Here is a 24,624-nt window from a genome sequence, read left to right as displayed (position 1 = left end):
TTACGTGCCAATTAATACAGTGTTTCAGAACATGTTTGCGAACTGAAATATAAGCTTATTACAGCAAACAAGCGTATGCCACGAGAAGGGACTATTGTGCAGAAACATACGGGCTAATTTGTGCAACTTGTTGCAAAGCCTGATAATTCATGTACGTATGCTTGGGGTTTAACGTCATACTTAACAATTTTTCAATCATGTGACAACGGGGAGTCATTATGTGTGTGCACATGTATTGTGCCTGCTTGTGGCAGGGCGTGTTCAGACAGGCATAGTGCTGCCGCCACTGAAGTATCATGCCAAAGACACCAGATATGACACCCCACTCAGTCACATTATACTTACACCAAGGCAACTAGTCATGTTCCAACCTCTCAGCCCTGAGTGCAGCAACAAGCACCAATTTCAAAACCTTTGGTATGACCCGACCTGGACCTTGAACCCGAGGTCTCCCGACTTCGATGTGGATGGTCTAACCATTAGGCCACCGAAGCGGTGAGTTACACAATGAGAATGTCAGTGCGGTAATGATAAAATAAGCAAATGGGGACGTATATGTAGTATGGTACCTCGTCAGTACATGGTGAAATTCTACGTTAGACGCAAGTGGCCAGTACTTGGTAAAGCGGGCACCAGAAGCCCAACCATTGATGACATCAGGTCACAAGCAGCTTCTGCCACTAACCTGACGCCTACACGTTTCGTTTTGTAAAGAAAAAGACGGAAATGGTAGAACCTATAGTGATAAATAATCATATCAATTTCCTACTCTTTTTTTCAAGTTTCCCTCTTACTTTTTGCATTTGTTTCAGGTATTATGAACTATGTTCTTTATATGAATACCTATAACATAATATAAGAGTTCTTCAGCAAAATGGATCGTGGGGGTGCGTTGATTTCAATACTGAGTACCACTAAAAGAAAAGGAAAAAATTCACCCAGATTAAAAACACTTCCTCTGTTAACACTGTGACTGTGAAGCTTCAGAACATTGAGTAAATGTTGACAGACCGCCAAACCCCGCTGCGGAGCAGACATTTGTGAAAACCGATACACTGATTCAATAAGGTGAGAGCAAACCCAAGTCATTTTGCTAATCTCTGATCAATTTGGCCTAGCGTATGTCAAAAAAAAGTTAACTTGAAGAAGACCCTCAGCAAAGAAGAATGGCTAATTCGATGAGAGAACGCGGTCGAGATTGGCATTGAACAGCGTTGCTATGTGCTCCTCTCTAATGCTATCCGGAAACCGTTGTAAGGGTGCCTAACGCTATTTGCTGACGCCATCGGGCAACAGTTGCATCATTTCAAAAGCGAATTTTTACAACCGTGCCAATTTCTGAAGCGTGATGTAAAGTATTTGTCTTCCGATGGGCTCGACAAGCCAAATAAAAAAATCCTGTCTCTGTTCTACGTGCCAATTCTTGACACAATTCAACCTAGAGCAAACACATATTTTTATCAACCGACACTCTTAAAAACATTGCTAATTGCTCGGCAACCGTCTTAGCTGACAGGCTATTGTGAATCAACACTACACAGACGACTAAAGTGCGGTTGTGTGTGCCTAGAGGTGACACTGTACATTGGATTTGCATATAATATAATTGCAAGTTCATTCTTCATGGCATATTTATTTACCCATTAAACGAGCGGTGGAATCCAAGACCAAGGTGGTTATCGTGCCAGCGCGACGCAATGACAGCTTCTCACCAATGGAGTGACTGTGAGTTCTAATCCATCTCATGCTTTCTTCCTCTAAAGCTGTACCTTCTAAGCCTGAAGGTCTTCATCCAACCTGCGGATGGTTGTAGGTATCCCCTCGGCTTGGTTTCCCCTCACCATAATGCTGGCCATCGTTATATAATTGAAATATCCTTAAATACGGCGTAAAACACCAATCCAATAAATAAATAAAGCATTAAGTCGACCTCAGATATATGGGCTGGGTGATTTTGAAATTTGCCAGCTATTAAAATTCAAACAGCAGACGCACAGAACTCGAATCTCTCCTCACACTCGCCTCGTTTGTGTACTGTGATGTCACACGCCAAACGTATTGGTTGATCTCTGACACTTATGTCTGCAAGCTCGCCCGTTATTTACCTCATTCGGACAAGCGTATGGTTTTGTGTCATCTTACACCGAGATTCATTTTATAAAATAGGATGTCAAAATCTTAACCGAGAGTACGACCGGTATATAATACTGTTTAGTGCCAGCCAAACTATACAGTGTACCTCAAAGCACATTTATATGTGGAGATCTTACAGGTGGAATTGGTAATCCGTTAGCGTGACAACGTCTGAAAAGAACAAGCATTGCTTGGGTATATCATGTGACTATAATATGTGATCCACGAAGAAAGTTTAAAGGGGACATCACATGAAAACATTGTAGAGAAACCAGGTCTAGGAGATATTTAATACAACAGCAGAATCCTGGTTTATGAAAGATTACCATCTGAAGGACTACAGTATAGAGAGTAAACCCAGAGCAGGGGCAGTTATATCACAGGCATGTGTACCCGTTTTTGATTACATTTGTGTTACACATATATCACTAAAATATCTAATCAAATCTGGAGAAACTACAACAATTGCTAAACACTTCTTCAACTTCAATTTGATAGATGCAATGTTCAATTTTTTTTAAATAAATTAAACTGGCTTAAGTAACAAAAATATTTTAGGTTTACTGTGCAAGTTTCGTGCTGAAGTAAAGAAATAAAATTGGGCCTGATTATACTTGAAAAGAAGTCTTGATACCGTAAGCACAGATTATAGTGCCAGATCATCAGTTAGAAAGCTCTTGGCACATCCAGACTGCAATCTGAAAAGTGGGCAACCGTCTTCTTGTTACAGAGGTTCTTACTTATGGAAACGCCAAAGTCTTAATTTGACTAATGCAACCAATTTAAATACTTTTAAAATCCGTTTGAAGTGCAACATTGTTTAAATATATGGACAGTATAATCTTTTGTACCTCAAGTCTGTGTTTATTCATTGTGCAATGAATGAAAGACGTACAGCATAGAGAGCAAAACCAGACAATGTGATAGCTGGCAGATGGTCTCATGCAACCGGTGAAAAACGACCTCTTGTCAAAACACCTCAGTTAGGGATTAATTCTATAAAGTATGCACAAAAATATCAGCAGGCGGGGAACGTCACACTCGTAAATGTTTGTATGTGCATGCCACTCAATCGCTAGGGCACGCGAGATGCAGGTTCAAACCCGGTCGTGGACAGGGATTTGTGGCTATTCCCACTCCCCATGGAAATTGGGACAATTTCGACTATTTGTTTTCCAACAACGTGTCGTGAAATTTACACGCTATACGGGTCAATGTTTGCAAGTAATTTTCTAAATGTTGGTGGTTTAACCCAGGAACCCCAGTTTCCCTCACCGATAAAATTCACCGCTATCGTACAAATGAAAAATTCCTGAGTATGGCGTTAAATGTCAATCAAATATATGAAACAAATATGTATACGTTCATACAGTTATTCTTATCAGGATCTGCTTATTCTGAAAGACTAACTGTTTGGACCTTGGCTTCGACAAAGATAACCTTTTGCACCTCAATTTCAGAGGAGTGATGAAACTGATTTCTACACACGGTCACAAGACCGTTTCTGTTAAATCCCTCGTGTCTTCTTTTCATCCAAAAAAAAAGTTTTTCTGACAATGCGATCTTTTCAAAAATTCTGTTTATGACAGCTTTTGAGAAGTTGTCGGAATGCTGGTATTTGTTTAAAGCCTTTCACAAGTCTCTGCTTGTTTCAAAATACACTGAATTTTTAAAATGAAACTCTTTTTTTCATCTGTTGTTTTATCTGTTTTAAGCCTCTTGTCTTTGTGTCAATGGTTTTCAGAGGTTAGAGAAAAATTGGCCATTTCACTTGAAGCTGAAGACTGTCGCTTTTTTTCATTGAACAAGAGACTTTTACTCTTTTGAGAGCTTTGACTTTGGATATTGTTTTACCAAATGACAACCTGAACTGTGACTAGGAACGACACCATGCCATATCACACTCATTGTGTTAAGACAAGAAGCAACTCCCAGGTAAATGCCATTTTTATAAAATTCAATATTTTATATATTTTGGATAATTGTAAATCATCTTTTACATTTGTTAAAATGAAGTTTTTACTTCGTTTAATTTGAAATGATTGATTTTAGTTAAATGCGGAGAGAACACACCAATATGAGTAATTCTCGACTGATGATAACCAGTGAATTGCTATTAAAGTCATTCCATGTTATGCTTACCAAATTCTGCTTCTGTACAATCCTTGATCAACTAGTTAATCATTTCCATCAACATTTAAAATTTTAAAAAATAAAAAATGTTGCGTGTGACCATTTGCCACCTGTCACACGGTCGACTATACTTTGGTTTTAGTCGCTAGGTTGTAGTTTTTTGTATAGCTACAGTTAAAATAACGCTTCCGATTTCTGTCGAATGTAATTCACTGCTTGTTTTAGTTTTACTGCTTGTATTTTGTTTGACTTTTTGGCTACCTTTGTTTTATTTTTTGTTTGCTAGGTTGTATGATTTAATAGGAGTTCAAACGTTTCTTCCAAAGTATAGATTTATTTGTCTTCATGAAATGGAGGCGGATGCACGCGACAAAAGTATTTACAAATTACGGTTCACTGGCCTCTCACTGATTGGTTTTGACCTCTGTAAGCTGAAAAATTTCATCGGTCAATGCTTCCACAGAATTTGAGTGGAGTTTTCCAAGGGGACGACGATCTTCAGGTCCCGAAATTTCGAGGCTCGGTGAGTTAGGGGCAATCCTGTGAGGCCAAACATTAACATGTGAGTAAGACAAAAATTAATCCTGGGTCGTAGTCATTTTTGCGATACTTAATCTTGAGTATTTCCAGTTGTATGTCAGTTTCGTGGAAGTTCCCGCTGGAAACCAATGGTGTTTGTAAAAGAAAGACTGCAAGCATATAGAGTAATGCGACAGCTTGATTGTTGGCAAACGGTCACGTGTAGTCAGTGAAATACGCCCACTTGTCAATTTACCTCAGTTAGGGTTTTATTCTTACAGTTCATGCAAATGCTTAAATTACACGCTCACTAGCACTATGGTTTTAGCAGAATTAGGTCAGAGAAGATGTAGTGATGGTAATTGCAATATATAAGACGTCGCTGTTCTAACGTTTTCTCTAACTACCGTATTGTTATAAGATTTAATACAGAACCACATGAAAACAATGCTCGGTGATGCTCAGCCCACCAGCAGGATTCCGGTTTATACAATACAGAAAAACTACAGCCTGCACCTAAGTAGCCTGTATACATTCATGATATATCATATCAGCATGGTGAGTATAATATCGACAATGCTTCTTGTGTCAATGAAAACTGAGAACGGTTTCCCTCTTCTTTCTTAACAGTTTTACTTAATATTTGTATAATTACTTCCTACATAATCCTTTACAAACTGGTGTGTTAGATTCTTTTGGAAATGGGTGAGGCGAGCCTCACAAATATTGACATTTAGATGAAGTCACAAAGGAATGTATAAAACTCCCAAATCGTCATGACTTGAACATTCGAGAGCAAAATATAGGGCATAGGACGCCAATTTGTGCTTTCTGGTCCACCTAATTTGTTGTAGAGGGAAGTCAGTTATGTACAGACAGAGTCCAATCCAAAAGAGCCTAAGGTGACTTTGTCGATTCCCTCCGTCATTAAAGATTCTCACTGGCTTGTTTAATTCGCTCTTTCTCTTCCACATTGATTCCACTCTCTCCTCTCCAGACAAACTGCCATTTGGCAACCTGGATTTTTTTTTTCACGTTCTGACTGACCACTGTCTGAATAGGACTAGACGTTCTGGTTTAACGATAACTTTGCCCTGAACTTACAAACCCAAAAAGATGCTTGTTTTGTCACAGAAATTCACATTTCTTTTCAAATGTTTATATTACCGCTTGGAAAGCACGACTTTTGGAGCTGCCTTTCTGTGCAATGAACCCCTTCCAACAAGTTTAAACGGTGCAATATAAGTAAAAACGTACAGCATATAGAGTAAAACCAGAGCAGCGATAACAGTGTGATAGCTGGAAAATGGTCACACGTAAGCGGTGAAATACGGCCTCTTGTCAGTTTACCTTAGACAGGGTGTTATTCTACCTGTTCATGTAAATGCATAAATAGTGGCAATTTTCACACCCCCTAGCACCATAGCTTAAGTGGAATTAGGTAACAAAAAATGCAGTGATTTAATTGCAATGTATTAGACGGCACTGGTCTTGAATTACTCAAAATGCTATGATGTCATTACATTTAACATACAATCACATTAAAACAGGATTACAATATCCCCATTCTGGATATATACCGCAATCAGAATTTCTTAACTGGGTAATGTAGTTCCTCAGCACAGGTATTTTCTTAGCACTTAGTTCTTTCATTTTAGTTTTCGCCTCATAGTTTGGCTTGAGAGGTTCTAGATGAAGAATTCGTCCATTACTGTGGTACTAGATTTTAGCCAGAAATGTTTCATATGTTGATCAATAATAGTCTAGAAGAGTTTGGGGTTTGCAGATTTAGGGGCTGCCCGGCAGCACTGGATTCAGTTAAAATAACAAGTAAATGGCAAAGTAACTGTAAATATAAGCGTCCGACATTCGTATACCATTAGTAGTCCGTAAAGGGCGTTCCAAGTTGATAATCTTAAGATCCATTCCCTAAACAACGTTTAACACTAACTCCCAAAGATAAAGGTATGTAAGAAATTATACAAATAGGAAATAAAGGCGGTAACACATAAGAGAGAGAAGCGGTCATCAGTTTTCAATGATGCCGGGCAGACAGTGGATATCCCAAGCATGAATTCCATATCAAAGTTCAAATTCGTAGTCCATGAATGAGTTCCAGGTCAAATAACAATTAAAGAAGGTATCTCAGTCGCGCTTTGATTGCAACTGTTAAAGGCATCATGCAGATGTAATGAGCGTGGCTGCCTTTACTGCCCGTAGTCCCAGGTTAAGAGGTATTAGATACAGTACACTTAACCGAATAGATTGTGACTCAAAAGTAACCGACGATTACGTCTTTCCCGTTAATATGTAAGGATCTCATACTACAAGAGGCGCCATCTATGATGTTACACATGACATACTGGTCTGTATAAAAGCTGCCTTCAAGATAGACGATTACACTTGGCAACCGGTGCCATTCATGTTGTTAAATACCGTGTACGCGATGGATATGTACATAAGGATAACAGCGCCGACTATGTGGTTGATCACAGTTCAGATTGCCAGAGATTCTGAATGTTCTGTCCATACCTGCCAACGAGAGTGTTATACTCAATGTAAAATTTGAGAAACTTAGAATGGAGGCGTTTAATGGAGTATCCTTGACAAACTAGTTTTTGAACTGACAACTTCTGACGCCGATTAAAGTCATCACAATAAACGCAAGATCTGGCGAATGCTACAAGGCGAGATATGTATACGCCATATGCAGGACCAATTGGTATATTGCTATCCAAATAAGGATAATTTACAATATCAAAATTGAAATTATCCATTTTGTCGTAAAGGCAGCGTGAAAGGAGTACCTTGTTCGTCTTTGTACAGATATAGATCCAAATAAGATGTACCATCGGGACTATCGGTTGTCTCCTTCAAATCCAGTGAAGGCGGATAGATTTCCTTCACCGCTTCAGCAATATGGGGGTTATTTAACACCAGTAGATCATCAGTATGCCGCTTGGTAAATGAAAAGGATCGAGCTTTAAAGATATTACTTTTAAGTGATTTCTGCATATAGTGGTATCCATATGAAAACAGGTATAGGTCTGCCCAAAGAGGTGCACAATTGATACCCATTGGAATACCTATGCACTGTTGATAAATGGTATCTCCGAATTTCACATAGATGTTATTAATGAGAAATTCAAGTAATTCAATAAATAATGTAACATCCCGTGAGTGGTAACCTTTATAAATAGTAGAACTAAAAAAAGCCTTATTGCTTCTAACGTTAATGTAACGGTGACCTATTTTAGTAAATACCGAGACAATTAACGACGACATTCTTTCAATAAGATCTTTGTGGGGAATTATAGTATAGAGAGCAGAGAAATCCCATGTGGATACGTCTTTGTACGGTATATGCATATGAGCATAAAGTTCTTCTGTAAGACGTTTGGAGTTATTAAGAACCCACATGCAGTTGACACCTGAATTTTTTGTTATGGCACAACAAATCTTATTCCAAAATGACTTTACTTCTTGGGTTGACAAGAGTTTAGTGGTACAACTTCTTGAACCCGCCATAAATCGAGCCTTGCATGTGGATTTATGCATTTTAGGAATCCAGTAAAGTTGTGGTATTTCTGTAAATCTGAGGCCATCTTTCAACTCGGAGAACTTTAGTTTTTTTCCTCCGTCAAATAGAACTGTATGTGTGATATCCTGTCATTAGGGCGGTGATGACATAGGCGGGTTAAGGCAATAAACCGTTAAAGGTTTATCACAAAGCGTCTGTCAGAGTAGTTTCCTCAAGTAGATAAAGTAGACGTTATAAATTTACACAGAATAAACTTAAACTGACATGTACTCAATCTTAAGCCACTGACTTCAACATATTTTATTCGGAAAACGGTTAAAGGTTCAGAAATCTTGACGAATACTCGGTGAATTTCACTGGCGCCCGTCCCGAAATGAAATCCGACAAAAAGTTATTCCCGTGTGCGTTTAAATCAATACCTTTCAGAAATTGTGGAAGAGCAATTTATTGTGTCGAAATGCAATTAAGAAAATAGCTCTGGCCGTAATTGTGTTGCTGCCTAGCATAGGCGATGTATAGGTTATGCAAATTTTAGTTAATTATGTGTAAAATTCAAAAAAGAAAACAACTGCAGATGTATCAAACAATGTAAATTTTCGATTTAAATACCACTAACCCGCAAAAAAATGAAAATTATGAAGATGGCCCACAGTGAGATTTTTTTAAGAATCGAAAAAATATTGCATTAAATTGAATAATAATTATGGCTGTTCTCAAAATGTTGTCATTGCAAAGTAAACGTATATTTTACAATGTATAAGTGGTAACTCAATGGGAACAGCTCATTATACTCTGAAAGCAAAGCCACATCAAGCGGCCTAAAGCGAAATAAGCATACCGTCTGTTACATAGATCAAAGAGTTTTGATATGAATAAAACTCACAATAATTTGTAGTGATCGCTTTATGCATCCCCTAAACAATATGTCATCATTTTCCTAATAACAATGCGTAAGACTGTGTATCGATTGATCAATGCTGTCTGGCAATCTCTGAACACACTTGTCAATAGTGATATATGCCTCCAGTCTAAACTGGAAACTATATGTGAAGACACAATATTTACTAGTCTGGACCTTGTCTCTTGCAGTTATATTTTCTGTGCACGTTAGAATTTGTAAGCAGAAATGCCAAGAGTGAATAAACTTATTATCATTATTTTTCAACATTATCATTGTTATCATTATCATTATAGAAAGTACATAAAGTAAGAAATTAGGACGGATTGATGAAAAGAGAAGCAATCAAGAGTTTCTAATGAGAACAGAAGACTCAAGAAATGCTCAAGGCCAAGTGACGATATTTTTTTCCAATTTCTGTTCCGTTCAAAAATGTGTGTAATGAGAGAGCAAAAGCTGATCCAATGAAATGGGCTTGTCTCAAACTATGGGAATTCGGGCGATGATATACATTAATACAAAAGATTTTCAGTATACTGAATAAAAGCATAGCAGCGACGGCAGCGACGGCACGTAACCGGTGAAATATGGCCTCTTGCCAATTTAAGTCTTTCTACCGGTCCATGTAAATGCTTAACAATTAACAAACTACGCGCCCCCTAACACCGCGCCTTAAGCAGAATTAGGTCAGTGAGGGAGGGGTGTTTAATAATTCCCTTCACAAGACTGGGATCGAACCCTAACCCTCTGATATATGCATGCGGTTAAAGTTCCATGCTTTACCGTTTGACAATATTCACTTTGCAAAATCTGATGGAGGACCTAACTGATCGGAAGCGGCTGTAAAGTTTTGCTGTTTGACATTGCCGTCATGGCTGTGTTGTATATCAAAAACCTTTATTGGGGTTCTTAAAGGTTACTAAGTCATTTTACAAAAACGTATATCAGTAGAGAAATAATCCAAGCGAACGTGAGTCAGTCGGTTTATGGGCCTGTTTCCATCTCCAGTGCACCAACAATCGAGGTCATTCGTCATTCCTGTCTCTCACAAGACGCCCAGTCTCAACAATGGAACGTTAAAAAATGGCTTGTCTCCGTTGTTAATTCGACCAGCACTCTGCAGACGTCTGAACCTTACCGTCAATCTAAAGTCAATGTAAATCACCACGGCAATATTTCTCCTCCATAAACTCCGCGATATAGTTGACAGCAGTCCACGTTTTTGGAATAAATTGATACTCTTTCTTTGGTTGTGAAAAATTGATTTCACATTCCACTCACAGCTGCTTTCTGTCTTGCCTAACGTACTCGATTTCTTCAAAGACCTTTTAAAGAGCTGATGAAATAAACGACAATTTCAATAACCATGTGCTATTCCAGTAACAAGATAACGTCCATTAACCGATCTCTTATGGGGTAGTATTATGTGCGACTTGTTCTTTGAAATCAGAAGTTGACTGAATTCTGAAAGGTCTGTTACCCATCTCTCTCTCATATAGTCTTGCAACAGGCACATCTCGCCATGTACCCTTGCGACACTTTAGAAAGCGTTAGTTTAACCTTAGGAATGCATACACCAGGGTCAAAATGTTGAATTTAACAGTATATAAGTAACATACATAACATTTCAGCTTTAGGACGGCGCGAGAGGCATGTGTTTCCTACGACAATTCTCCTACACATAGTTTATTTATTTGATTGGCGTAGTTTTAAGAGACGTAAGGTGCTGGTGGTGGAGGGTGGGGTGGGTGTTGCTTTGGGGGTTGGCTCCCACCATGATGCTGGCCGCCGTCGTGTAAGTGAAATATTCTTCAGTATGGCGTAAAACACCAATCAAATAAAAAATAAATAAATAAAGGGGGAGGGGTGCAAATCCCGCGCAGGAAAACCAATGCACAACGAATTCGTTTCAATACGTAATATTTAAATTTGATCTTAGCATGCTAGTTAAGAAATATATAGAGCGTAATTTGCCATCACTTAGAACAATGATGAGAACAAGGGCCCGCAGTTCTGGAATGGCAATTAAGCCATGCAGCACGTGTGTGTAAACTCACGCATCTTTCCTTACGGACATGTCTCAAAACAGTAACTGGTTTTAATGTGAAAGTGTGTTTGTATAAGTGTATGTTAGAATTCTCTTTCTTGCGTCCCTGACACGAAGGAATTCAGAGGTCGTATGCCTCTTACAATTGTGACGTCACACAGTTATTTGTCTTTTACACCTCGTCTCTCAATCTGCCAGGACGCCACGAGTTAGTTTCTGGACAGTTTTAACGCTTCACCGCACTGACCTGAAACTTGGTACATGGTTTCGCCATCACAACTTACAGATCAAGGTCGATTGTTGGGCCGTATGACGCATTTTCGACATAATTGTAGCCATGTTTGTCCTGTCAATTAGCCTTTGGCACTTTTTTTTGTTTAAAGTGTTAGTTTTTCTGAATCGAAATCTACAACATGGCGATCAGGGAGAGTAGGCCTACGGTTTAAGTTCCATGATGGGGTCCTTTGGTCCATTTTAACCAAATATATAAATATATATTAAAGCAATATATTTACACGAGGTATTCGGGTAAAATAAGCACATTTTTTTTAGCGCACTTAATATTTATGATTGAGGCAAAACTCACATTTTCAGGGTTTGCAAAAAGCTGAGTTATGCAGAAGTACCATGTTACTTTCCACCTCCTTTCAGTGAATCATGTAGTGTATCATTTTGTTTACTTCCTGTTCCCGATTTGCTAAATCGAACATGCATGTCATGCATCCGACGAAGGTCCATTGAGACCACTGACCATTGTTATATGTTTAAGTGAGATATTCTTAAAATATACGCCGTTAAACCCTAGCCAAAGTAAATGAATCTTTGGCGTGATTTTGAGGGTCGCTTGATGGTTAACACTATGCCCCTATTTACCGATTTACGAACAGTGTTTTGCTTATGGATACTGTTGATGTGTATTGAGATTTGGTCACTGCAAGAATAAAGAAATAAACTTATTCTTACCTTGATGAAGAATTTCCACAGAGTTTGCGAAGCACTCTGCCCATTGGACACCAACTTCCGGAAACAGAAAACCGCCAGTGTAGGTGCCGTTCATGACCTCAATTTGGGAATGATATTCGGTAAGGGACTTTTCGAGTTATGTGAGAATAGGTTGTACAATACCCGTGGAATTGTATCCTAGGGAAATTCTGTCACTGCCTAGCCATTCATGCCTTAAAGCAAGTTCTGTGACAGATAACCAAGAGTATGTTTTGACTGTGTGAAAAGAGCACTGGTCAACTGATTTTCGATATTTGAGTGGCTACTAATAGAGGCTTCGCATACCGGCACGTCGACTTCCTTATGGAAAAAGATCAAATCAGACGACGAGGTTGTGTAGGGTTTCTGTGTCTGCTTGCTGCGAAAGCCGACAGCTTCCGCGGCTAGATTCCGCTCGTATTGACAGCTATTCAACGTTGGCGAGGAGAACTGCGGAAGTGGCAAACATGATTCCCATGCAAATGTGACGAACGAAGAAAATGACAGCGCTGTAGTTGGTGCCTCGGTAATGGTAGATTAAATTCACGGGATATGTCAGCTACCTCCCGCAGGGCGGGTAACGCCGGTTTGATCCGATCGCTCCTCAGGAAAAGCACTGAGACGAGTTACAAAGTGATAATCTCGCCATCAAACGGTGTCTACAAAGGGCAAATCGGCGCACTCTGAGTGCCATTTGTGAGTCCTTATTTCAATTCAAAGACCCAAATAAGAAAAGCGGCATCGTCGGCTATCAAACAAATTGATCTAGATTGGTTTTTCATTGAATCCCTTTTGGCGTTTCCCTTTCTCAAAGTCCTAACCCAGAACCAGACCTGCGGGACGTAAATCTATGAGGCACGGGTCAGTTATGTTTGTTTTTGCAGTGATTTTGGCAATCCTGATGCGTTGTCGTATGATTAAGACTTAACTAAAACAAGACTAAATGATAAACAAAACAGAAAGGGGCCGTATAAGCATCCATGTTTATTACGGCAGCATGGCGCATTTAAGAACAGTTGCAACCAAAGAGATATCTGGAATTACTCACGGAATACGCGTTTGAAATTCGATTCGGATAGCATGTATAGAATATCGATTGTCTTCCCTGCATGACTGAAAACTGATAACAGCTTCTCTCTTACATGTCACAAGCCTCATTCACTATTAACTATTATTATATAGTAGTTCCTTTGTGAGGTGGTACTTCCCGCCTGTTGTTTTGGAATTATTGATTTGGAGTGGTACACGAAATTATGAATGAATGTGTAATGGTTGAAGGATTTAACTTCGTGGGTCATATCAAGATTGAAAGTCAGGTTGTCAGCAGCCGAGGTCCAGCGCTCTACCAACTGAGCTAAACGGAAATTCCCGCTAGCTACTGCTATGTAAACACTGGAAAGCTGTTCCTGTTACACTCCTCCCCACTTAAATCTTTCGTCTCTTCCAAGATACGCTCACGTTCACAGGTCCACAGACCCACGCTTCTTGGAACCTATCGTTGTAATTGCACCGGTGTAATGTTTGAAGAATTTAACTTCGTGGATCGTATCAGTATTCGAACTCGGGTCTTAGCAGCCGAGGTCCAGCGCTCTACCAACATAAGCAAAAAGGAAATTCCCGCTAGCTACTGCTAGTCTAAACACTGGAAAGCTGCTCCTTTAACAAATAAATTACTGGGGTTTAACACCATAATGACAGTATTCAAGCCGTTTTTAGTGCCTTTGGGCTTAGATTATGTCTCCATGGGCTTGTCCTACCAGTTGATCTATTGGTGGTGTTACTTTCCTCATGTAGATTTCAAGTCTATGTACGAAAAGAGAGTCAATAAATGATTTTCCAAAAATTTACTATTTTCCGGAAAGTGAAACAGGTTTTGGTGTAATACCCTTGAGCGTTGCAGGCCTACAGCTCAACATCTGTTTTAGAACAGAGCCCGGTTTCACGTAACTTCCAAAGTGCAGTAAATTGCTTAAGTAGTTATTTATTTGTTACAAGGAGCGTTTAGGGAAAAAAGGCTTGTCAAACAAAATATGATAAATATGTTGCTTCGGCAAACCACTTTTGCTTCAAAAAACAACAAAACTGAAGCCCAAAACTTTTATTATTTATCAGAATCCGCGTGTCAAACAAAGTATGATAAATATGTTACATCAACAAACCGCTTCTGCTTAAAACAGAAAAAAGGAAAACTGAGGCCCAGAAATTTATCTGGAGGAACATTAAATTTTTGATTTAATAAAACAACTCTAATGTCTTCAAGAGAAAACCATTATGGTTTGTCGCCTGTTGTAGAAAGGCATCTGTATTTGGATTACTAAGAGGCCAGAATTAAATAAGAACTCCACCCATGTATATATTAAGATTGTAAGAAATTCGTTTTAATTTTAGTGTGAGTACGATCAAAGTCATATTCATAACAGCCGTCCCATGTACGGACGTATTTCTAAATAGATTTGAAGTAATACCATTCTTGCTCTGAAGACAGAGCAAGTAGCCGCTCCGTATGCTGACCTGTCACTAACTAGATCTGATAAAATACCAAGGGACCGGTTGTTCGAAAGTGTATTAAAAGTCAGGCCAGGCTTAAATCTTAGTGCCAATCGCACTAACACAAAACCAGTGAGACTTTCGTCCAGACCAAAGGTAACACCGGTCTTTACTGTTAATACACGTTAGAGCAATTGTGCCCAGCAAATCAGCCGCACCTCCCTCCCCAACCCCTTGGTGAGGGCCCTTTCACAAGTACCAAGGTGTGAGCAGCCCAAAACAAAGAGGGATCATGCTTACATGGGGTGGCGGAATTATTGGTTTTACCTCCGATCTGGTTAGCGACACCTCATATTGTATCGGGAACGGCTACTAAATATGACTTCCTGGGATTTGGTTATAATACCAGTCAAATGTCTGAGTTAATTTTTCATTTTTTCATTTATGTTGAAAAATAACTGATTTTACATACTGCACCCACATTCCAGAATCGATAAGACAAACTTCTACTTGGTCTTTAGTGAAAAGATGAAATGCACTTTCATGCTGAATGTTGGGTTTTATATAGCAGTCTTGAGACACTCAAAGGGATCAGGGCCTGAGAAATACACTTCATCTCCTCAGGGACAAGTACATATTGCGCACTTGAGTGGTAGTGGTTACTCTTGACACAAATGCTTCAGGTTACGGAAAAAAGTCAAACGGAATCGTATTTGTGAACAAAATATACGACGTGAATAACATACATTTTTAAGAATGACCCCGATTTGAACTAAGCTGTACTCCGAAAGCCCTAAGAGTCTATGCATCAAGACAGACATTTGTATACCAGCGGTATATAATCAAAATAATCAAAATTTGTCAATAATCGCCAGACCAATTTTTAAACCCCTAAAAAGCTAAAAAAGTATATAAAGTACAAAATTAAAACGGAATCACGTAAAGAGAAGCTATCGACAGTTTTCAAGAATTGTTCTAGACGAATGAATGAATGAAATCAGTGTCCAGCTCGTTCTAGTATAAAAATTGTGTATATCAAAGTATGTATCCCAGTTGTGCTCAGATGTTTCAGTCCCACGGGGAGTGCCTTCTAAATCTAATATAATAAAAGACATATAACATAGAGAGTAGAACCAGTGCGCCGACGACAGTGTGATAGATGACAAATGGACACTCACAACGGGTGAAAAACGGCCCCCTCTGTCACTGATGGGCTTTATTCTAGATTTTTGCGTCAATGTTTAAACAGCAGAAAAATTACACGCCCCCTAGCACCATGGCTTAAGCAAAATTAGCTGATTTATTAGACCTCGCTGATCAAGAATTACTCAGAATGCTGAGTTTCCCTGAAATTTAGTATATAATCACATTGAAACTAAGGAATGTATATCAAAGTTTATCGAACAGTGAGTGTACTGACTAGGGAAGGTTGACCCGCCAAATACTGTGTGGGGTAAGAGTTTTAAATGAAGCGTTCAGTTTGGATCTAAGCGCCATGTCCGACATTCGTATACCTCTAGTATACAAAGAAATGACGTTCTAAGTCGTTAAACATGTTCAAAACAGCTTGAAAGTACCATTGTCAAGACGAATGTGTAAGACGTAAATCTGGCACATAAATCTGCTAGCACACAAAAAGAAGTACTCGACAGTTTTCAATATTCAAGGCATGACATCCAGAGGAAGCCAGCATGAGCTGGACTTGAAATCACAGCGACCACATTTGTGAGAGGTTCCTGGGAAATAACAAGCCTATAGCAAATGGGACATATGTATAGTGCTGCCTCACAATAATACCATCCTGTGTACACCAGTTATTGCAATAAGGTTATTCATGTCCAGATAAACCTAAAAATACAGGGAAAGACGACTCATGCAAAGGTTGAACGATCTCAGTACAGATGTAAGAGCACCGAAACAGGGGCCGCATGCACAAAGGGATCGTAAGCTTAAGTTGATTGTAAATCACTAAGAGCCCAATCATAGCCTTATCTTACAGTCGACGTCCTCTTGCACGAAGAGACTGTAAGCTACGATAGTTGTATACAATTAATACAACGGTAAGTAAAAATACGTCCCTTATGTAGACTGTTACCTAGTGCTTTATTTGTCTCCGTTTACAAAGATATCCAAGGCAACTGTCTCAAAATGATGTTACGAGCATTTTTTCACAAGTTGTTGTTGTTAGCTACTGAATCATTATGATGTAGAGGCTCTTTTGAAAATGAAGGCAAGATATATTATTGACGGGTACATTGTCTATTTATACAGGCCACCTATGCACGGTCAAATTTGGCTAACGATCGCGTTTGTAACTTTTAAAACTCACAATCGTTTACAGGTCTCTTAGGCAAACGGTGTAAATTGCCTATACAATCTATCGTAAACTCAACTGTAGGGTCTACAATCGATTGTAACTACAATCCTTTTGTGCAAAGCGGGTCCAAGACTGGTTGACACGATATCAGTAAAATGTGAACGGGTGGGGTGTCATGTCTGGTGTCTTTGGATTGATACATCAGAGACGACAGCACTTTGGCGGTATGGACACGCTCAGTCACAAGAAGACACAGTACATGTACACTCCTTATCGTAATGTGAAATATTGTTAAGCACAAGGTAGAACCCGACCGCTTCGGTGACCTAATGGGTAGAGAGTCCATCTGAAAGTCGGAGATCTGCGATCACACTTTGGGTCGGATCATACCAAAGACTTTAAAAATGATATTTGTTGTTGCCTAGCTTGGCGCTCAACACTGAGAGATTAGAGCAAGGAACAGGACTGACTGGCCCGGTGTTAGAATAATGTGACTGGGTGAGGTGTCATGGCTGGTGTCTTCGGCATGATACTTGTATGACGGCAGCACTTCGACGGCATGGACTCGCCCTGCCCCAAGAAGATACTGTGTATGTACACAGCTAATGACTCCTCGTAGTCATAAGTCTGAAAAATTATTAAGTTCGACGTAAAAAAAAACAAAGCATACATACAACGTAGAACCCCAAGCAGACATTCATATTTATATCTGATATTTTAATTCTGATTTACATAACGTTTTGAATGTCAGAAATCCGTTTGTTTCATAACGCGTTTTCAGCTGTATCCCACATCGGACAAATTCTCTCAGTGTCACTGGAGAACAACGGTCGCCCGAATCCAGAGAAATAACAATGCCATTTGTGCTCAACGGAACGACACCTTCCTTCCGTAACACTGGTGACGTTGATAACTTACTCTAGTACTGTGACTACAAAAACAACTGATATGGTTAATGTCTGTCAAACTGGAACACACGGTGCGCGAATGGCTTCCAGCGATATGAGGCCTGGCATGCCTGCCTTGATCTTCGTTGAAATGTACATTCTCCTAAATCTGCTGAACTACATCTTACATGAACATACTGACTGCCACAGGTAAGAAAACTCCATAGCAGAATATTATATGGCTGGTTTGTAACAAGAGATGAAAGCAAACAGCAGGTTACGCCACCCTGTGACCAGTGTTAGGTGTAATACAGTTAATAGCCGGCTTGTGGCAATAACCGACGGCCAAATTCACAACTAACAGACACAAGTTTTGATAATGGCTATTCGGGGGGAATCCAAAATGAATACAATACTCCTTACAACGCATGCGTCGCCCTCTACCTTTTACTTTACATCAGTTTCGCCAACAGACAAGCTTGACGTTTGGAGACTGTGAGATGCACGTAGGCTTGTCTTGGCTTAGCTTCACCACTTGTCTCCCCCCGCGGAACTATCTAATCAGCATTAATCAATAAAATTGTTTTAGGTGTTAGTTAGAATCATATTGTACAAACTCAATAAAGGAATTAAAAATGATAAAATGAATGCATGTGTATAAAGCATTATTAGAGACAAAAGTTGAGACGGATTGTTTGTGTTTTCTAATATCATTTCCTGCCTCATCACCGTCACCCCAGTGACCTCGGCGTCGTTCAAGATTTCTGTACAAAAGTTGCTACTGGTGGTGGTGATATAAAGTGAAAGGCAGAGAGTAACGCATGAGCTGTAAGGAGTGTGAGTAAATATGTCTGATTTGCACGGGAAAGGCACCTTTCATTTCAACTGTACTTTTGAGCGCCTTAGAGCGGGCTTCGGTAGCCCGATGGTTTGAGTGTCCGCTTCAATATCTTGAGACCTGTGATCTTTATAAATGGAACTTGTTGCTGCCTTATATGGCGCTCAGCACTGAGAGGAAACAGGACATGATGGCCCGGTTCCCGTGTAATATTACCTTGGCAGCATGGACTCGCCCTGCCACATGAAGTCACGGTATATGTACACATACCTAATGACTCCTCGTCATCATATGGACTCGCCCTGCCACAAGAAGTCCATATACATACACCCAATGAATCTTTGTTGTCATATGACTGAAAACTTGTGAAGTCCGACGTAAAATCCGAAGCACACATACATGCATACAAGGAAACAGTTGATTCTTTGTGACATTCACGCTCACGGTAACCTAGCTCAGGCAAGCAGCAATAAAATTAAACATGACCATCTCACCGCAGCCGAACGAGAATGCACGAGAAACATCAAATTAAAACAAAATAAAACATTTTTTCATTCACCTTAAAGCGGGTATTCAGACAGAAACACAGCTTATGTTAGACGAATATATTGCCTTTGTCAAAGACTTTAACATGGCACATGTTGTTTCCTCGCTTGGCGCTGAGTACTGAGCGGTTAGACAAAGGAAACCAAGGCCAATGCATCGGTGACTTGGTGTGGTGTCATGCCTGGTGTCTTCGACATGATACTTCAGTGGCAGCGGAATTTTAGTGTCATGGACTCGCCCTGCTACAAGATGACACTGTGTGTGTATACACACCTACGTCCTCATCGTCATATGTCTGAAAAATTGCTAAGTATAGGTCGTTAAACCCCAAGCATACATCATACATACATATTGCAATCATCGTTAACTAAATTATCAAATATAGATATGATTTTAAATGCTGAAAACGCGATTGGTCCATACTGGTTTACGGTGGTGTCCATTTACACATCGTAACATCGTTCCATTGTACCATTGCCCAATGACACGATGGCAGGCTGCGACGTATCTTCCTTCGATTTCATATCTTTGTCGTGTCACTTCACATATTCGTCTCATCATTTTGTCTCTTTATCTGATTATTTCGTATCTTTGTCCCGTCTCATGGTTTCTTCATTGTTCTTCCTGATAATATCGCGGACATTCTCGACAGCACCAATTAAGTCAACAGATAAATGAAGTAATAGTGTATTTGTATTTAAACTCTTGATTGTGCTTGTATAATGTCTGGCTGTGTTTCTCTAACGCTGCCACACTACCAGGTGTTGACGCCCTTCACAAAACGATCTAATGAACATTTTTCTGTGCATTGTATTTTCTCCCAATTATTTCAGACCAAATTTCTAAAAGCAGAACCCAAAACGTTCCACGATTGTGGAAACACTTCTTGTCCATCTGATTTCATGCCACTGGCACCAGGTGGCGCTGTATAACAACATAAGGTTTCGCTAGAGGGCTCCTTGAACGAGTGCGGTAATAAAATCGGTGAACAAGAATAACTATATCAGATAGCACTTGATGGCCTGTCAACACAATTCCCCACAACGACAAGGCGGTTGGATAAACAGCCATATTTAATAAGTCTGCCTGCTGAAAGCGACCAAACCTAAACGGAAGTAATTTCATATCACCCTGTAAAAACAGCAACGCCTTCATCATATTGGCCTTGGTCGATATGAGACACGATCAAAGACTTTTTTTGGCTCAGCGTCTGTATTTATCCAACAGTTTATTACGACACCGATTAGGCGCTTTTCATCATGTTGCTTGCGTAGTAATTTTAATTGAAATTCCTTTTTACTGACACAAATTAGACGCTAAGATCATGGATTAATTTATGCCTCAGTATGCACTGTAGAAGGCCGTACTTCTACTGGAGGAATTCTAAAGCATAGCCTATTTTACCATGCTTGACCATTGCCCATAACAGCCGCTGGTTCAAGACGCATCGCTAGGCTTTTGCCGTTGGCTGGCCATCTACATCTGTTTGAAGAATTTCCTCGCGTTTTTGAAGGTGGGAACATTCAAGATATCAAACCTGTACACAGAGATTTCGGGAAAAACATGTTTCATCACGCTGTAGAACAAGGAAAGTCCACAATGATTGACAAAATGATCGATTTAATCGGAAAGCTCTCTCTATGCCACGTGTGAAAGGTGTCATTCCAATTTTGACTCCTCAAACTAGAAAAAAAATGCAAAAGATGAAATGTAAGGGTCTCCGTCTCAGCCCAGACATTAGGTTTGGTTCATATTAGAATGTGTCTTTTACCTCAGACACCTTTTTTGCTTATTTCTTTACTGGCTGTGTTCAATTCATATTTAGTCAGCTAGACAGTTGATCTGCTGTGGTCGTACTTATTAAGGAACTTAACACTTCATTCATAAATTGCCAGTGGTTAAAAATCCAAGCTCAGAACAGGAAAAAGTTCAAATTTTGGTTGATGCATTGTCCTGGCGGTAATCGGTGTATAAATTTTCCAGAGAAAAACTAATTGTAGCTGTGTTTGAGTTTTTAACTTGAGGCTGAAGACGTTTGATAAATATGGGTAATGCAAACGATCGGCCTCTGACCATCCAGGTAGCAAGAGCGAATCCAGCTTAAGCTTTTCCCTTGTGGCTTTACACTAAGTCCACAGATTTACCAGGCATAGCTGACGATGGTTTTCATTGCTCTTAACAGTCTAGTTTCCCCCACCCGTAAACCTGATCGCCGTATGTGCAGCAAACACATCTGATTTGTCAAGAAGATTCGACTATTATCCATTTCCCTGTCTATCTCTCTCTCTCTCTCTTGTAAAGCTGTTCATAACCTACGTAGTCGAGATCGAGAGATCAAAGATCGAGATCGAAAGAGAGAGAGAGAGAGAGAGAGAGAGAGAGAGAGAGAGAGAGAGAGGGAGAGAGAGAGAGAGAGAGAGAGAGAGAGAGAGAGAGAGAGAGAGAGAGAGAGAGAGAGGAGGGATGGACTCAGATCGAGAGAGAGGGATCGACTTAGATCGAGAGATAGTACACTACAAAACTGAGGCGGAGGAATACCCGAGTCGTACATTACAAAACTCTGGTCGGATACCTGAGTCGAAAGTAAAACTGGGGAGTATGAATATAGGAGCCTACAAAACAGGGGTCGGATACCTGAGTCAAAAACAAAATTGGGATGGGGTACTTCAATGGTGCACTGTAAAACGAGAAGTTTTGTGACTTGTGGACTGCGCTCGTGTGGCCGTTAGTCTTAGGTTCGGTGAAGAACACTTGTCTTTCACCAGTATGGCTTGCAATTGCATACATCAGATCGTACTTTACAAGCAACCTAGATTATTATTTATCTAGTTATTCGATGTGTTTCACGAGTTCACTAATACGACGACGGCCATGCAGCAATATGCTGGGAGGAAATGGTACAGATCTCTGAATAAACCAACGACCATCAGCAGGTTGTTGGCAAAATTTCCCAGGTACGACATGAGAGGAAATCCTCATTCTCTTTTTTTTACCTAATTCTGCTTAAGCCATAGTGCTAGAAAACGTGTACATTTTAAGTATTTGCATGAACAGTTAGAATAAAACCATGACTGTGGTAAAGTGACAAGAGGTCGTATGTCACCTGCGACGTGTGGCCATTTGCAAATGATCAAACTGTCGTCGTTGCTCTGGTATTACTCTCTAGGCTGTACGTCTTTAACTACATCATGATTTAGACTGGAACTCACATCTATCTCACTGGTGAGAGGCTCCTGAGTCATTAACTACTCAGGCGCGAGAGCCGCGAACCTATTAATTCTATTCGGATTGGGAAGTTTGCCTCGTAACTTCACTCATCGAGAAATCACTACTTTCAAAATTCTTCATTTTATCCCAAAGAAGCCTAATTTAAATATTTTTTGTTAATTTATCACCGTCGTTATTAAGCACTTATTATTTATTATACTTCTCCTTCATAACTCAGAATCTAAATATGTGATTTTGGGGGCAGGGTTTTTTTACAGTGTAAGGTAAGGTGTCCGGGTTAAGGAGCAGGTGCGTGATTATTAGGCCCATGAGCTTGCTGTAGGATCGGCTAGGGGCTTGTCCAGATAATTATGTGGTTACAGGCAGATTACAGTGGTAAAGCCAAAGGTATAGCATTACGTATTGCACAGTTTATTACCATCGTTATGTGAAACAAACGTTGCTTTGTTGGAAAACCTTATCCCCCTTAACCATGTATGAGAGCATGGGATTTCTTCCGCTGAAACGAAAATGTTAATTTGACATTTAAGAATAATAAAGCTCCATCTGTAATCATTCCTACTCTAATTACATCAGACGTCATTTGGTGGGATGATTCACGTTTATGCTTCAGGGAGGTAGTATCCGTCCAACACGCTCTGAAGTGTGCTTTTTTTATGTGTTTGATAGCTGTTTGAAGCCTCATTCAACAATTTTACACAGTTTTATCAATACAGAAAAGCAATGTCCCCAGCAAACCTCTAATTCTCCCTAGTGTCCAATAATCTTCCTTTTTTCTTTTATTTTCTTCTATTTTATTATAGGTGGGTCTGGTTTTTGTCTGATAGGCCTTGAACCTTTTACTTGTTTGTTTTATACCTGTTTAGCGTCGTACTCAACGACTAGTCTCTTTCCATTGTTTTAATGTGATTGTATATAGGTATGGTGACAACACAGCATTTTGAGTAATTCACCCCCAGTGACGTCTAATATATTGCAATTAACATCACTACATTGTTCTTACCTAACATTGCTTAAGCCATGATGCTAGGGGCTGGTAATTTTTCTACTGTTTAAGCATTTGTGTAAACAGTTAGAATAAAAGCTTAGCTGAAGTAAATTGACAAGAGGCCGTATTTCACTGGATGTAAGTGACCGTTTGCCAGCTATCACCCTGTTGTCGCTGTTCTGGGTTTAGTCTCCATGCCGTACGTCTTAATTATATTTCCCACAGTTTTGTGTATGCAGGAAACTGATGTCTTAAGTTAACTTCTTGTGTCCAGTTATGTCCCCTAGTGCCCCGTAGTGTCACTTGATAGGTTCTCGACAAAACTCATGACTGAAAACCCTAAAAGCATCAGCACAAGATAGATTTCTGGCCTGCCACCTCATTGATCAGGTATCGATTGGCTTCGATTGACGAGAACTTTTATGGAAATGAGCTATTTATAGAGACACAAGTCATCTAGGTTACTTTTCCTTCCTTTTTATTTATTTATTTGTATTTTTTTAACTTATTTTCACTCAGATGGTTAAGGGTACTTGCAGAAGTTAAATAGGAATTCTATACTGTGCAATTAGGATAGGATATCTCACTCATACACCACAAATCAGAATAGGCCATCTGAGTCATACACCACAAACCAAGGGTGGGATACCTGAGTTATACACCACAAACCGGAATGGGTTATCTGAGTCATGCAACACAAAACAGGGATGGGATATCTGAGTCATACACCACAAACCACGAATGGGATATCTGAGTCATACACCCATAAACAGGGGTGGGACATGTAAGTCATCCACCACAAACCAGGATGGAATATCTGAGTCATACACCACAAACCACAATGGGATATCTGAGTCATCCCCACAAACCACAATGGGATATCTGAGTCATAACCAACAAACCACAATGGGATATCTGAGTTGTACATCACAAACCAAGGGTGGGATATCTGAGCCATACACCACAAACCACAATGGGATATCTGAGTCATCCCCACAAACCACAATGGGATATCTGAGTCATACCCCACAAACCACAATGGGATATCTGAGTTGTACATCACAAACCAAGGGTGGGATAT

At 39.8% G+C, this 24,624-nt stretch overlaps 1 protein-coding gene across 1 annotated transcript in view; it reads left to right on the top strand.

Moving 5' to 3' along the window:
* LOC135477761 (zinc finger CCCH domain-containing protein 13-like) overlaps positions 1 to 24,624 on the top strand; it is a 102,712-nt gene that overhangs the window by 53,661 nt on the left and 24,427 nt on the right. Inside the window, exon 2 of the mRNA XM_064757964.1 lies at positions 21,629 to 21,910. Within this exon, the coding sequence (XP_064614034.1) occupies positions 21,629 to 21,910 (282 nt within the window). The remainder of the gene's footprint in view (positions 1 to 21,628; positions 21,911 to 24,624) is intronic.

Source organism: Liolophura sinensis, chromosome 11 (genome assembly GCF_032854445.1).
Source record: "Liolophura sinensis isolate JHLJ2023 chromosome 11, CUHK_Ljap_v2, whole genome shotgun sequence".
NCBI lineage: Eukaryota > Metazoa > Mollusca > Polyplacophora > Chitonida > Chitonidae > Liolophura > Liolophura sinensis.
The sequence above is the reverse complement of the archived record's forward strand: the minus strand, read 5'-3'. Positions and strand labels throughout refer to the sequence as shown.